This window comes from Sus scrofa, chromosome 9, assembly GCF_000003025.6.
Source record: "Sus scrofa isolate TJ Tabasco breed Duroc chromosome 9, Sscrofa11.1, whole genome shotgun sequence".
In the NCBI taxonomy this organism is placed as follows: Eukaryota; Metazoa; Chordata; class Mammalia; order Artiodactyla; family Suidae; genus Sus; species Sus scrofa.
Genome location: NC_010451.4, coordinates 120,349,884 through 120,366,444, shown reverse-complemented (window position 1 = coordinate 120,366,444; position 16,561 = coordinate 120,349,884). Strand labels below are relative to the sequence as shown.

General features: G+C 49.4%; 2 protein-coding genes across 2 annotated transcripts in view; one reads left to right on the top strand and one right to left on the bottom strand.

Moving 5' to 3' along the window:
• Positions 1 to 14,487, bottom strand: part of TEX35 (testis expressed 35) — a 25,943-nt gene extending 11,456 nt beyond the window's left edge. The window contains exons 1-2 of the mRNA XM_021063725.1: positions 14,328 to 14,487; positions 866 to 1,101 (exon numbers count right to left, since the gene is read on the bottom strand). Coding sequence (XP_020919384.1) covers positions 866 to 898 — 33 coding nt within the window. The 5' untranslated portion in view covers positions 899 to 1,101; positions 14,328 to 14,487. The remainder of the gene's footprint in view (positions 1 to 865; positions 1,102 to 14,327) is intronic.
• The window catches only part of CLEC20A (C-type lectin domain containing 20A), a 26,145-nt gene continuing 22,841 nt past the window's right edge, over positions 13,258 to 16,561 (top strand). The window contains exon 1 of the mRNA XM_021063723.1: positions 13,258 to 14,208. The gene's annotated coding sequence lies outside the window, so the exon portion shown is untranslated. The remainder of the gene's footprint in view (positions 14,209 to 16,561) is intronic.

The following is a 16,561-nucleotide window of genomic DNA, read 5'->3' as shown; positions in this document are numbered from 1 at the left end:
TCGGGTTCATTAACTGCTGCACCACAAAGGGAACTCCTCCTCAGGGGTTATTTTGCAGCTGCCATGCTAGCGACAGCCCTCAATCTCACCCCATCGCAACCAAAGAAGAATATCTGTCTCTGTTCCCTCCGGGAGAAGAAGGAAGGGAGGGGAAAGGAGCTTCCCAGGCTTCTTTCTCCATCCTAAGTGCCGAGTTGGAACGTTAGGCTCCCTTAACCACGATGCTCAGTCTTCCTTCCCAGATCTGCTGGCCGCCTGGCCGGAGGGACCCTTCCCCACAGGTCTCCAAAGATCCCACTGGCTTGAGCAGGAAACTACAGTGAACATGCCTGCCTCCTCCTCAGCTTTTACCAGTCCTGTGAAAATGGGCACCGTCTCCTCCTTGGTTGGGGTTGAGCGCCTCCTGGACCTGCAGCCAAGTCTCCTTTGCTTGGCTGAGCAGGTGTTAGATGAGCCTCCTCCTGGCCAAGCATGTCACCTGAGCCCCCTGGCCTATAGATCAGGGAACTGGCTGTAACGGAAATCAAGGTCTCACTGTGAAACTGCCTTAGAAAGTAGAAAATTACACACACACACACACACACACACAGACCCATCATCATTATCATCACCATCTGGACAGAAGTCAAACAGGCCAGGCTTGTGCTTTCATAGAGTACTTAAAATCCCTGTCCCCAAATACCTCTTTGCTGTCATCAGGACTGTTCTGGAAGGGCTGGGAATATGTTTAATGAACCCAAATAAACGAGTCTGTTATTCTCTAAGACTTTGCAGCTGCCCAAGGCCCTATGGAAGCAGCGCTGGGCTGTGACTATCCCTGTGGTATAACCTTGGTACATGCAGGCCAGAGGCCATTCATTCTTACCTGGAGAAGGCCAGACACACCTTCCCGCTTCATGGCAAGATCTCCATGCTCCCGGCCCTGGGCCAGACGAGGGCCAGGAACATGAAGCCCTTCCACATTCCAAAGGTGTTCGAAAGAGGAGACGTTCCCCCGGAAAGAAAGCAGCAGTCCCGTGGCTCTTTTCTCCAAGCCGATGGCATTTGGTTTGCCTTTTTTCTTTTTTCTTGTTAGGTTGCACTCTCGGCATATGGACGTTCCTGGGCCAGAGATCAAACCTGTGCCTCAGCAGTGACCTGAGCCACAGCAGAGACAACACTGGATCTTTAACCCACGGGCCCACATCTGGAACGCGGGGATTCCCTTTTTTTTTACAAGGGTCCTGGGGTTTGGCTTTCATGAAGACAGTGTAGTGGGGAGAGGAGGAGCAGGGGAAGAGGAGAGTCAAAGTGGCCTTGGGCCGCTGCGTTTGGCCTTTTGTGAAGCCAGGGGTACAAAGCTCCAGGGTTTGGCCTGCGCTGAAGCCTGGGCTCAGCTAGGATGCACACCTGGCCCCAGAGAAGGGACAAGAAGGTCACCTGTGCTGAGGGGCCTATGTGGCTACAGGGGACCAGGGTTCTAAAGCCCTTTGATTCATACAGGGGCCCAGAGTCCTGATGGCCCTGGTCTCTGATCAACCTAGCACGACACAGCTCACCACCCATGATCTAGGTGATGCGCTCATCAAACACCAGCTGACACACTGCAAGGTTGGGGGCTGCCTTCCACCGGGGCTGTGGTCCTGTTCCCGACCCCAAGGGACCCATCACAGGACTTCTGTCTGATTGGTTTCCACATTGTCCCGGGTAAGTGACTTACAGACACCTCACCTCTGCGCTGCGCGGTGTGCAGATATCTTTTCTCACTGACACACTGGTGACTCTGCAGTTTCTGATCATTTCTATAAATAGCCTATCAGACCTTGGCTAGAATCTTAATCCTATTATATGGTTTCTATGGAAAAATTACATCCAGTTTCTAGCCTGTGAACTTCCAGGACCTCTATCCCAGGAACAAAACGTAATATTCTCCACCATCAATGGTAAATCTCCAGCTACTTCAATACAGCTAATGAGAAGTGAAAAGTCAGGCTTTGTTTGAGGATCATAGGCTTGTTTCCCCTGTGTGCTCACTGTGACAGGGACGTATTTGCCAGGGCCTCCCAGTACTCAGGGGACCCTGGTACTGTGCCCACGGCCGACTGTTCAGAGCAGCCTGCTGGGCGAGAGAAAGCAATGCCCCCTGTCAGTAGTCCCCCTGCTCTTGCCAAATGTGGCTCCTGGGTTTCCTTACTTGGCTGGTGTCCCTTTACCCTTGGATGGAGTCCAAATAGAGGCTGGCAGTCATCCTGCTGCCTCTTTCGGCTTCCCTGCTCCAAAGCCCTACACTTGCTACCCCCGTTCCCAGACTCCGCTCCACCTCTGACACCCCCAGATCCTCTTCTATCACCAAAGGGATAAAGCTGGGGCAACAGCCTCTTTTTTGCCTTTTTCTATTTAGGGCCGCACCTGCAGCATGTGGAAGTTCCCAGGCTAGGGGTCAAATGGGAGCAGCAGCTGCCAGACTACACCACAGCTGCAACAACGCAAGATCTGAGCCTCATCTGCAGCCTGTGGCAACGCCAGATCCTTAACCCACTGAGCCAGGCCAGGGATCAAACCTGCATTCTCATGGATACTAGTCGGGATCTTAACCCACTGAGCCACAATGGGAACTCTAATGGCCTCTTTGGATCACGCTTGTTGGAGGTCTCTGACTGCCTGGCATCCGTGGAGGATCAGTCCTGGGAGAAGCCTGCATCCCTCCCTCTCTCATTTCTTTGGCTACAATGAACCACAAGGCCACGGCTAACCTGAAAGGAGCCTGGGATGTGTGGCCAAGTTTCTCCCAAGAAGAAGAAATTGATTGAAGGAGCCCGTAACCAGTCTCTGTGACACTTTCCTAGTGCGTCTCATCTTTCCCACTTCTCTTTAACAAGTCCTCGCATGAGAAAACCTGGTTTAGGGTTGTTTTGGGTGCAATCATAGCTGACCAGGTCTGCAAGGGAAGATTCCACCAGGTTCTCGAGCTGAGATGACATCTCCCAGCATACGCGCAACTGGCCGAGTTCTGGTCAGGGATTTCCTCTTTGCACCGAATGGCCAGTGGGCTGGATGTTGAGACAGAGCTGGTGAAAATGATCCTGCTTGTCCAAGGCTTTGCAGTCCAAGAGTTCCAGTCCCAGTCTATCCCAGTCCCACTCTGCAGATGGCCCTGCACACCTCCCTCCCTGCCTGCAGGCATCAGAAGAGGGGTCTGGAGCTTCTCTGGAAGTTCTAAGCTCTCTGAGTAGCACTGGGGGCTGACCAAGATGCCCGATCTTTGCCTGCCCCTTCCCTGGGGGTCGGGGTGGGTCCTGCTGCTGTCCTCTCGTCTGGTCATCCCTAACCTGGTTTGGATGAACCTTGTGTTTAGTCCCAAGAAGCCCCTGAACATGACCCTTGCCTAGGAACGCCTACTGCTCAGCACCCCCCCACCACCAGATATGGACATCAACCCAGCATGGACCAGAACCTGGAGACACTGGCCACTGGTTGGCTTCCTGTAAGGTCCGCCTGCCTGGTGCCTTTTCCACATCTGACTCACTTCCTTCTCTTGGCCATTCCACCTCTGGGATCATTAGCATCTCAGAGCTGAGTCCGCATGAAGCATGGCCCAGAAGGTGTGACTCTTCCCTCAGTAGGAGTTCCAGGCCTCAAGCAGGAGAAGGCATCTCTTCTTGGAGCTCTGGGTGGTGATTAAGCCAGCCCGGGGTCTCGTGGAGAGGTCAGCGGGCTGGAGAAGGCTGCTTACAGCCGTCTCCAAACAGGGGAGCCAGGCACAGATTCTGAGAGCCGCGGTGGAGGCAGTCACGGCGGGAAGGGCTCCTGCCAAGGGCAACCAGACTAGACCAGCCTGGGAGGCTCTTGCTGGTGGCTGAGTTGTGAGGGGAGGAAGACTTGGGGCATGCAAAGCCTGAGAATTTGGCAGTTTCTAGAGGTCTGCTTCTTCCTTCCTGTTACAGGTCTGAGTTCTGAACAGGGCTGGGCTGTCTTCTCTTGTTGGCAAAAAGCCTTCTGTAGGATACACATAAACAGGCTGCTCGTTTTCTGGATCTTGAATTCAATGGAGCCCAGGTTCCTTTGCATTTCATGCCAAGATACTTGGCTGTTCTGGTTTAGTTTATCTTTAACAAACCTAGGACCCCCATTCATCCAGATCCATCCACTTGGACTGGCGGCACACATCCTTGGCTTTTGTTTAGCTCCCAGGCTCACGGTGGGGAAGTTCTGCAGAGGCCTCCTGTCTGCTGGTGTGGGTGGAGCAAAGCATGGGTTCTCTGATGTGGGGCTGAACGCTGTGCTGGAAGCTGGGAGTCCAGCCTTTTTCTCCAGCCCTCCCAACATTTAAACCAGCTAATGTGGTTCCTTTTTGCAACTAAGAAGCTGACTGATGGACGGAGATTCCCGCTAGTTGCAGCTAATTGTAGATCTTGGGAAACTTTGGAAATTGTCAGTCTTTGTGCAGCAGTAAGTCGTGGCTGATGTTTCATGAGCACATTTCCTAGGGAACTGTTGGGACATCTCTTTGGAGACACCTCATGGATTCTTGGGTTGGTCATTTTAAATAGTAGCCGTGGGAGTTCCCGTTGTGGCTAAGCAGGTTACAAACCCGACTGGTATCCATGAGGATGTGAGTTCAAACCCTGGCCCTAGTCAGCAGGTTAAGGATCTGGTGTTGCTGTGGGGTGTGGTATAGGTCGCAGATGTGGCTTGGATCTGGCGTTGCTGTGGCTGTGGTGTAGGCTGGCTGCTACAGCTCTGATATGACCCGTAGCCTGGGAACCTCCATATGCTGCAGGTGCGGCCCAAAGACACACACCAAAAAAAGCGGCTGTGATAAACGGGGGTCTCATACCTTACTTACTCACGACTGGGTTTTTTGTTACCATATATTGTGCAGATACTATTTTTGGCATCAAGACACCGCAGATGATGGGCTTTTCCTCACAAGAGGTCGATGGCTCATCACCCTGTATGGACATTCCATGGGGAGCACTTTCTCCAGCAGGCTCAGGAGACAGAACCCACAAGCCCATGGGCCCCACCCTGGCCCCCCTTCTTCCTCGGGGCCACCGGCAGCCCCCTTGCTCATCCTCCTCCTCTTCTCCATGAGGCTCTGGGGTGTCCCTTGTTCACATGACAGACAAACACTTTGAGAAGAACATTCTGGGCCCTGGACTATCACTCAAAGTTGAGGAAAGACATAAATGACACTGCTCCTTTGGGTGGCAAAACTCAGGGGAAAATCACTCACTGGGAAAGACAGCTTGGATGGAACGGAACACTGAAACAGGTGTCAACAGACAAATGTAATCCCGCCTTATCAGCAAGCAAAGGATGTTAGAGCCATCAAGCCATCATATTACAGCTGCCCTAAGGGTGAGTCCAGAGGGAGCTCAGGAGGGAGGTGGGAAGCCTGCCATCAAGCCATCAACCACTGCTGCCACCTCCAGTGGGCACACTGAGGAGACACAGGATGGGCAAACCCAGGATACCAGTCCCAGGTAGCTGAGATGCATATCAAAGGAAGAATTTCAGTGAGCCTGGACTCTAGCATCTTCCCATACAGAGAAAAGTGCTAAATTCATTAACCTGAGAACTATAGATCAATAGAACAGGATAGAAAGCCCAGAATTAAACCCACACAGCTATAGTCATCTAATCTATGACAAGGGAGGCAAGAATATACAATGGAGAAAAGACAGCCTGTTCAATAAGTGGTGCTGGGAAAACAGGACAGCCACATGGAAAAGAATGAAATTAGAACACTCCCTAACACCATACACAAAAATAAACTCCAAATGGATTAAAGACCTAGATATAAGACCAGACACTATAAAACTCCTAGAGGAAAACAGAGGCCAAACACTCTCTGACATAAACGACAGCAACATCTTCTCAGATCCACCCCTTAGACTAATGACAGTAAAAACAGAAATAAACAAATGGGACTTAATTAAACTCGAAAGTTTCTGCACAGCAAAGGAAACCCTAAACAAAACAAAAAGACAACCCAGAGAATGGGAGAAAATCTTTGCAAATGAATCAACTGACAAGGGATTAATCTCTAAAATATATAAACACCTCCTACAGCTCAGTATTAAAAAAAAAAAAAAAAACCCATCCAAAAATGGGCAGAAGATCTAAACAGACAGTTCTCCAAAAAAGACATACAGATGGCCAAGAAACACATGAAAAGATGTTCAGCGTCACTCATTATTAGAGAAATGCCAATCAAAACCACGATGAGGTACCACCTTACATCAGCCAGAATGGCCATCATCAAAACGTCTATAAACAAAAAGTGCTGGAGAGGGTATGGAGAAAAAGGAACCCTATTACACTGTTGGTGGGATTGTAAATTGGTGCAACCACTGTGGAAAGCAGTATGGAGATTCCTCAGAAAACTAAACATAGAACTACCCTTTAATCCAGCAATCCCACTCCTGGGCATCTATCCAGAAAAAAAAACCATGACTCGCAAAGACACATGTACTCTGACGTTCACTGCAGCACTCTTTTCAGTAGCCGAGACATGGAAACAACCCAAGTGTCCATTGACAGATGAGTGGATCAAGAAGAAGTGGTACATATACACAATGGAATATTACTCAGCCATTAAAAGGAACAAAATAATGGCAATTGTAGCAACACGGCGGGACCTAGAAATTATCATGCTAAGTGAGGTCAGTCAGACAATGAGTCACCAACATCAAATGCTATCACTGACATATGGAACCTAAAAAAAGGACACAATGAACTTCTTTGCAGAACAGATACTGAAGCATAGAATTTGCAAAACTTATGGTTTCCAAATGAGATGGGTTGTGGGGTGAGGGGATGCACTGAGGGTTTGGGATGGAAATGCCTTAAAATTTGTTTGTGATGATTGTTGTGTACTTATAAATGTAATAAAATTCATTAAGTAATAAAAAATAAAAACAAATGATTAAATATATTATCATTCAAAAAAATGGTTTTCTTTAATCAACACTAATTTGGTCTTTGTGGCAAAAACTGCTATATATCCTGGCTTCTCCTTATCTCTTCCAAGCTGAAAGGCTGTGTCCTGGGCTTAAGTCCTCAGTCTTGTCCCCCAAATAAACCATAATTTTCAGCTTTTAGGTTGTGCATTGTTTTGTTTTTATTTTCAGTCAACACAGGCCACCGTCCCTTGCCAAGCCCTCTAAACAAAACCATTCATTTATTTCTATCTAATTCTTGATTTAAACAAAGTAACCCCCTCTGGTGCCCCTAACCTCTGGAAAACGATGACAATACCAACCCAGGCAGTGAGTGTGAACCTCAGGGCCTGCCTGGGTCTCAGTCCCACCGTCACTGGCCGGTTACCCTTATCCAGGCTCAGGGCCAGGCTGGGTCTTAGCAAGCAGCTCTGGGTCACTATCCAGGGGACTCCACCTCGAGTCCCTGTTTGTGCCACACACATTCCCTGAGCCCTGACTACGTGCCAAGCACTCTGCAAGGCACCAGGAGCACAGAAATAATTAAGACACGGCCCTGGCCCCTAGGAACTCATCATGGATGGAGCTGACAGGGGCTTCCATAGAGTCAAGCTTAAAATACAGTAAGTGGGCCCAGGGTGCTGAAGGAGCCCAGAGATGGGGCACGGCCCAGTTCGTGGAGCTGGTTCCCTGCCATGTTCTTTGGATCTCATTCCTGGCCCTGGGAGCTTCCTAGTACCCTTTATGTTAGACCGTTTCTTCTCCAAACCAAGCACGGGGGGCAGGGAAGGTCATACTACCTGCCACGTGCCAGACCTCCCCCTCACCAGTGCCTAGCCGGGTCTCTGAAGATGACACGCTCCCTCCACTCTGGGCCTGAATGGGAGGGTTCACCTGAAGCAGGTGACGGGCCTCACCTATGTCAGCCTCTCCCCCTTGACACTGGAACATCACATGGGTCTTCCTTTCGGCAGAGAGATGCTAGCCTGTCCCAGCAGGTGTGCTGCAGACCAAGGCAGCCTTCTCTGCCTGCTCCAGCTGGTGCGCATGCACCTTTACCTGGCCTTGTCACCACCCACGGCCCATAGAGCTGGACTTGCATTTCACCTTCCTCTCACAAGGCGGAGTAAGGAGATGTCCTCTGAGCCGAGTGTCAGGCTGACACTTCAGCATGTTGTGGTGGCTGCAGGCAACACACGCCTGGCCTCAGGGGTCCTGCGGGTTCCTGCCTCAGGAAATAGTGGGGTACGCATTGATGAAACAACCCTCTGGTTGGGGGCAGGGATCTCCCTCAGCTCTCGGGACTCAGAGAATTGGAAAAACGGAAGCCCCGAAGTCCACACGAAGGAGACTGGCAGTGCCAACCTGGGGTCAATGGGATTCCTCTTGCTGACCCGGTCAGTTACCTGACCTGGCCTCCACCCTGCTGCTCCTACCACCCCCACCCCCCACCCCACATTCCATGGGCCTTCTATTCTGCCTTCCACTCAGTTACTAGTGTAAGTCAGTGTCCTCCAGAGAAACAGCATCAATAGCATATCTATCATCTATCGATCCATCGATCACCTAGCAAGAGATTGGTTTTGAGGACTGGCTCACGTGATGACAGAGGCTGAGACGTCCCACCGTCTGCCCTCTGCAGCTGCAGACCCAGGAGAGCCAATGGTGGCAGCTGCCATCCAAGTAGAGAAGCCTAATGTCCCAGCTCTAAAACAGGCAGAGAAAGAATTATTTCCTGCCTTTTATCCTACCCAGGCCTCCAACAGAAAGGATGGGCCCCACCCACCCATAGGGAGGGCAGTTGGCCTAACTGGTCGACCTATTCAAATGTTAACCTCATCCCCAGCAGCCTCCAGACACACCCAGAATAATGTTTAACATACACAGTTGGTCATTGAATGTAGGGGTCCATTTACATGCGTGTTTTGGGTTTTTTTTTTTTTTTCCTTCTTGTGTTGCCTTGCCTGCAGCCAGGGTCCAACTCCAGCCACAGCAGTGACAATGCTGAGTCCCCAACCACTACACCATCAGGGACCTCCTGGGATCTTTTTCAGTAGTAAATGCTACAGTACTATACGATCACATAGCTGGGTCATATGGCCAGCATGCTTTTTGTTTTTTAATTTTATTTTATTTTTCTGCCTTTTGTCTTTTGAGGGCCACACGCACAGCATAGGGAGGTTCCCAGGCTAGGGGTCTAATTAAAGCTGTAGCCACCGGCCTACACCACAGCCACAGCAATGCTGGATCCAAGCTGCATCTGCAACCTACACCACAGCTCACAGCAACGCCAGATCCTTAACCCACTGAGCAAGGCCAGGGATCGAACCCGCAACCTCATGGTTCCTAGTCAGGTTCGTTCACCACTGAGCCACGACGGGAACTCCGGCCAGCACATTTGACCTCCTCCCCGGGCCACCTCAGCTGCAGGGCCAGGACCCACCACCATCCTCCCTGGGGGGAGGTGTGAACACTTCCGGCATCACTCATGTCCGCATTTGCCACTTGACCTTTGTGGAACTGGGGCTAAAGGAGAGAAAGAGGCAGCCTGCACACCTGCCCGCCTGCCTGCCCGTAGGAGGATATCGCGCACAAGGCGGATGGGGGACTCCATCCCTTTCCCCCTCTTTTTTTAAGTTTTATTGAAAGCCTAGTTGATTCACAAGGTGGCGAGCATTTCTGCTGTACAACAAAGTGATTCAGTCACATAGACACACATATCCATCCGCTCTCAGACTCGGATTCAGTAGCCCTGACGTGAGGCTCGGAATAGCAGCCTTGGGAAACACAGCCTTTATTGGTAGGGAGCCTGGGCTGTAACCTCCTAAGACTGGGCTTCAAATCCCAGGTTCTCTCCATCCTGGTTGACCTTGGGCATGTTTCTTAACCTCTCTGAACGTGTTTCGTCAATGCGGAAAATGAGATAAGCTTCCTACCTCATAGGGGTTTTGAATGTTCTGTTTCAGAGTTAAATACGGTGAAATGGGTAGGGGTGGGTGCCTGCCTCCTGTGAACTGTAGCTGCTCCAAAGGCCCCTCGTTCCCAGGGACAATGCCTGCCTGTCCTTACTCAGGGCAGCAGTACCAGTGATTCCTCTTTTTAACGCATAGCCCCACCCCACCACCCCCGCCCCAGGGCTGGGACTGTGCTGGGTGGGGGCAGGGGTCAGGAAGATTTAGCTGAGGTAGGTATACCCAGGCACATGTGGTGTGCACCCAGCTAACTTCCTCCTCCTGGGATCCCCCACTTCACAACTAAAATGAAATAAATATCGAAAGGAAATCAATAATGAATCTATGACGGAATTCCCATTGTGGCCCAGTGGTGAACGAACCGGACTAGTGTCCATGAGGATGTGGGTTCGATCCCTGGCCTTGCTCAGTGGTTAAGGACCTGGTATTGCCATGAGCTGTGGTGTAGTTCACAGATGTGGCTCAGTTCTGCCATTGCTGTGGCTGTGGTATAGGCCGGCATCTACAGCTCCGATTCGACCTAGCCTAGGAAATTCCATATGCCATAGGTACAGCCCTAAAAAGACAAAAGACAAAAAAAAAAAAAAAAAAAAAAAGTCTATTCAGTTATTCAAACTACTAAGAGAAGGAGTAATTGTTGAAGAAAATTATATGAGAACAGATCAAAAATTTCACACAAAAAAGGAGTTCCTTGTGGTACAGTGGGTTAAGGACCAGGTGTTATCACTGCAGCAGCTCTAGTGGCTGCTGTGGCACGGGTGTGCTCCCTGGCCTAGGAATTTTCACATGCTTCAAGCGCAGCCAAAAAAATAAAAGTTCACATGTACACATATATCATTATATGAATTTAAAATAATTTAGTAATTTGAGAGATAATATGATCAAAATTGGAGATAATATACATAATAGGTTAATGAAAAGGAAAACAGCCAATTAGGTGAATCATATTAATTCAGGAAATACTTTTTTCCAATTTTTTTTTGCAATTTCTTGGGCTGCTCCTGTGGCATATGGAGGCTCCCAGGTTAGGGGTCTAATCAGAGCCATAGCCACTGGCCTATGCCAGAGCCACAGAATTGTGGGATCCAAGCCACGTCTGCAACCTACACCACAGCTCATGGCAACGCCGGATCCTTAACCCACTGAGCAAGGCCAGGGATCAAACCAGCAACCTCATGGTTCCTAGTCGGATTCGTTAACCACTGAGCCACGACGGGAACTCCATTTTTTCCAATTTTTATGGCAGTAAGATACACAAAAGATTTACCATCTCAACTGTTTTTAAAGGTACAATTCTGTGGTGTTAAGTACATTCGTAATGTTATGCAGCCATCATCACCACCCACCCCAGAAATCTTTTTCATAAAATGAAAACTCTGCACCTATTTGTTGGGGTTTTTTTGGTTTTTGCTTTTTTTTAGGGCCACACACGTGGAATATGCAGGTTCCCAGGCTAGGGGTCAAATTGGAGCCAGAGCCACAGCAATGCCAGATCTGAGCTGAGTCACAGCCACAGCAACATGGGAACCGAGCCTTGTCTGCAAACTACACCACAGCTCACGGCAACGCCAGATCATTAACCCCACTGAGCAAGGCCAGGGATTGAACCCGCGTCCTCAGGGATGCTAGTCAGATTCATTTCTGCTGAGCCATGATGGGAACTTCTTTTTTGTGTGTGTCTTTTTGCCTTTTATTGAGCCACTCCCACGGCACATGGAGGTTCCCAGGCTAGGGGTCTAATCGGAGCTGTAGCCACCGGCCTACACCACAGCCACAGCAACGCAGGATCCAAGCCGCGTCTGCAACCCACACCACAGCTCACAGCAACACTGGATCCTTAACCCACTCAGAAAGGGCAGGGAACGATACCGCAACCTCATGGTTCCTAGTTGGATTTGTTAACCCCTGTGCCACGACAGGAACTCCTGATGGGAATTTCTAAAATAACTTTTTCAAAAATAAAATAAAGGCAACATTAGGGGTGAGGGTTGCCAGGTGCGTGATCAGCTCGTGGACTTTCTTCTGATTGGTTGGTGGAGAAGTAACAGGGTGATGTTTCAGGAATCTTCATCATCATTCTTTAGTTTCAGCTAGTCTGAGGTTCACGTGCTTGTGGTCAGCACGTACCTGGGTGTGAGGGGTCTTGGCTTCTGCAGAACAACACGAAGATGTGCATCAGATTGTTCTCCGAATCCCTTCAGGAGGAACTAGCCTGCCGTGACTCTGTTTTAGGATTGAACTATTGTGTAAGCTTTTCTTTGTTTCTATATTCCTTCGCATCTCTAAGTAGTAATTGCTTGAGTCTGCTCTTCGGGCTCAAGGGACCACCTAGGAGACGAAAGTTTTTTTTTTTTTCTTTTTAAACAAAAAAAGAAACGGGGAACTCGGAGGAGATTTGTATCCAGAGGGGCTCTGCAGGGTCCTGCTTGGTTTCACTTTACACAGCGGTCCATTCCCTCCAGCCCCCAGCTCCTGGCAACCACTATTCTACTCTCTCTTTGCGTGACTTCGACTCAGTACCTAATCTAAGTGGAATCATGCACTATTTGTCCTTTTGTGACAGGCTTTTTTCCCCTCAGCATAACGTCCTGTCCTCAAACTGTAGCATGAGTCAAAATTTCCTCCTTTTAAAGCTGAATTGTATGTTTCTACCACATTTTGTTTATTCATCCTCGTGATTCTGCATTTTATCTATTGTTTTTATCTATTGTGAAAATCGTATCAACATGGGTGTGGAAATATTTGAGTCCCTGCTATTGTTGTTGTAGTGTTTTGTTTTGTTTTTTGTTTTTTTTTTGCTTTTGAGGGCCACATCTGTGGCATATGGAGGTGCCCAGGCTAGAGGCCCAATCGGAGCTGTAGCCACCAGCCAGAGCCACAGCAACTCGGGATTCAAGCCACATCTGCAACCTACACCACAGCCTACATTAGCACTGGATTCTTAACCTGCTGAGTGAGGCCAGGGATCAAACCTGCCTCCTCATGGATGTTTATCGTGTTTGTTAACTGCTGAGCCACGACAGGAACTCCTGTGTCCCTGTTTTCAGTTCTCTGTGGAATATACCCAAATGTGGAATTTCTGGATCATCTAGTAATTCTACCTTTAAGTTTTTGAGGCCCCTCCATACCATTTTCCACAGAGGCCACACCACTTACTTGCCCCCTAACAGGGCACAGGTGTTCCTTTGTCGCCACATCCTCACCAATACTTGCTGTTTTCTGCTGTTTTGATAGTAGTCATTCTAATGAGTGTGAGGTGGTTGTCTCACTGTAGCTTTGTTTTGCATTTCCCTAATGATTAGTGATATTGTGCCTCTTTTCATGTACTTATCGGCCAACACATTTATTTGCCTTTAAAGACATAAAGGAAAAATTTTTAAGATCAGCTGTTAAAACAGCACTTAAATGAAAAGTACAAGCAGCAGTGGTTTAGAATCCAAAGGTTCACCTGCCCGTTCAGGCACCAGTGTTTCTTATGATGGAGGCAGCAAGGTGGGCTGCTTAGTTCTACATGATGGCCCCTAGGGGGCGCCCAAGAGCAAAGGCCCCTTGGATCCCTAGACGGCTCCTGTGACCCGCCTGTGGAGCCCCCACTGCCTTCCCCAGCTGTGTGGGGATTTAGAGAGGCTACCTGTAGCAGAACTTTCTATTCAAACAACAACAGCTCCACAGGGTTCAATTGTTTTCAACAGATCGTGTCCACATCCATAAAATTATCAACAGTAAACGATCCATTCATTTTTTTCACTCAACAGATACGTGGCAACTGCCTCTGTTCGCTGGGCACTGAGATCCACATTTGCAATAAATGATGGTCAAGACGGGTTTGGGTTAAAAGCAGAATAAATGGTTCATAACAGCGGACACGAATAAAGGGAGAGGAGTTCCCTGGTGGCCTAGTGGCTAAGGAGTCAGCATTATCACCGCTGCGGCTCAGGTTCAGTCTCTGGCCCAGGAACTTCCAAACACCATGGGCGCAGCCAAAAAAAAAAAAAAAAAAAAGAATAAAAGGAAAAAACTTCTCACCAGAAGCCCTGTTTTTCAGGGTGGGACATGTGGCCAGGGGTGCAGAAAACAAACTTCCCTTCTTTTAAGGAAAAAGGAAACAACATTAATTGGGCATCTGCTATGGGTCTGGCTAAGTGCTTGGTATATATGACGGGATAACATTTTAACTATTCATTTGTGCTTATCTGTGAGTGTCCTGGACAGGAAAAGGACCTCAGAGAGGAACAGCGGTGCGGGGACGGGGGATGTCCTCAGTCCCTGAGGGGCTCAGCCGTGGCGCGGTTTGCAGACCTGCAAGAACCCAGGTCAATGGAGGTCTTAGTGCTGAGACAGGGCACAGGGTGAGAGCCAGGCTCTTTGTGCTTCCCCTACTGTGTGTGTGTGTGTTGGGCTGCACACCGCAGACCTGCGAGGCTGTACTCACCCAGCTTCGAGACCGAAGAAAGAGCCTAGAGTCAGCCACAGAGACATCAGTGTTTCTCGGATGGGGGAGCGGACCTGTCTGAAGCACGGTCCTGGAGTGGCAGCCCGCAGCGCGCGGTGGAGGGACGGCTGGCCGCACAGGACACGCTGGCGGCAGTTTTGCTGGGCGGGGTGGGGGCGGGAGGGGGAGGCGGCCATTTGTAGGGGGAGCGACCGCACGTGGGCTCATTAGTTGCCAGGGAAACAGCAGAGGCGCTTGCTCCTCACCTGCCCCTTTGATAAGAATGATCACTGGCTGGGGCCTGGGGCGAGTCCGCAGGAAGGTCATCAGGGAAATAGGTTATAGGTGAGGAAGGCATGGGCAGGCGGAGGATGTAGGGAGAACAACTGAACAGGTGTGTGTGTGTGTGTGTGTGTGTGTGTGTGTGTGTGTGAGCAGCCCTGAAAATAGATAAGGCTGAGTTTCTTCCTTACCTGGTAGGGGTGAGCTCAGAGTGAAAATTAAGTTGATGTACACGCTGCCAAGGTAGTGGAGTAACTGGAACGCTCATGCATGGCTGGTGGGAGTGGAAAACAATATAGACCCCACCTCCACCCCGAAGAGAGCAGTTTCTTTTTGGGGGGGTTAGTTCTTTTGGGGGAGTGGGGTTTTTTTGTTGTTTTTTTGTTTTTTTGGTCCTTTAGGGCCACACCCGCAGCAGCATATGGAGGTTCCCAGGCTAGGGGTCAAATCGGAGCTGTAGCCGCTGGCCTACACCACAGCCACAGCAACGCCAGATCTGAGCCGCGTCTGCGATCTACACTACAACTCACGGCAAAGCCAGTTCCTTAACCCACTGAGCGAGGCCAGGGATCGAACCCTCATCCTCATGGACGCTAGTAGAATTCATTTCTGCTGCGCCACAGCAGGAACTCCCTTGTTCATGAATGTTCCCAGCAGCTTCATTCATAACAGCCTCAAACAAAACCACCACCAAATTCGGCAGCAGGAAAAGGAATAAACCAGTTGTCGTATTTCCCTACATTGGAGTACCCCTCAAAGATAAAAAAAAATAAAAAAGATACATATGACAAGATGGGTGAATCTTACATTTTACTGAGTGAAATTCCTTTCAAACAAAATGCTAGAAAATGAATCCACAGGGATAGAAAGCAGAGCAGTGGTTGCCTGAAGCTGGGGTGGGGGAAGGATGGCTGCAAAGGGCTGGAGGGAACATTTGGGGGTGTAGGAAATTGTGGTGGTGGTTCCCCATGCACATGCAGTCTGTGACCCCGATTAGAACCTCTACTTAACATAGGTGCATTTTATTGCACGGACATCTTCCAAACTTGAGTTGATTTAGAGGTAGAGAGGTAATATTTTTTTTGTGCCTTGGAATTTGTGTATCAAACCCACTGTAAAGATTAATTCATCTAACCCTCATCATACCATTGGAAAATAGCAATTTCATAACCCCCCTTTGCAGATTGTTTAGAAAACTGTTTAGAAACACCACCCCCGGTCTTCGCTCTGTGTTTCTCCTTTATTCTCACACCACACCTCTCCACACCCACCCCTTCCGACACCAGACATGTGGGGGTTTCCCCCACAAGGAGCAATTTTTTGTGGCACCAGCTGGGTGTCCTACGATTTAACTCAGTTCCAACCTTCCATGGAGACAGACAGTGTCAGATCGACCCACCAAGGGCTCAGCCCTACAAGGCTCTCCACCCTCCCCCACCTTCAGACATCCCACCCTTTGCTACTTATGTTTCTGACCCACCAGCTATAGATCAGAGGCTCCCGCCACCCCCTCCTCAGGTTCAATTTGCTAGAGCAGATCTCGGAGCTCAGAGAAACTTTTTCCTTACTAGATTTCCAGTTTATTACAAAAGGATTAGAACTCAGGAAGCGCCTGATGGAAGAAAGGCACAGGGCGAGATATGAGGAAAAGGCTCAGCTTCCCTGTCAGTCTCCCCAGATCTCCACGTGTCGCCAACCAGGAAGCTCTCTGAACCCCGTACTTAATGGGATTTTTGTGGAGGCTTCATTACGTAGGCGGGAGCGATCATGAACTTGGAGGGATGGGGCTGAAGTGTCCAAGCTGCTCATCATGGCTTGGTCTTTTTAGAGACCAGTCCCCTTGCAGGAGCTCAGCAAAAGTCACTTCATTAGAAAAAAAGACAGTGCTGTTGCTCAGGGAATTACAAGGATTTTAGGAGCTTTGTGCCAGGCACTGGGGGTAGAGACTGAAA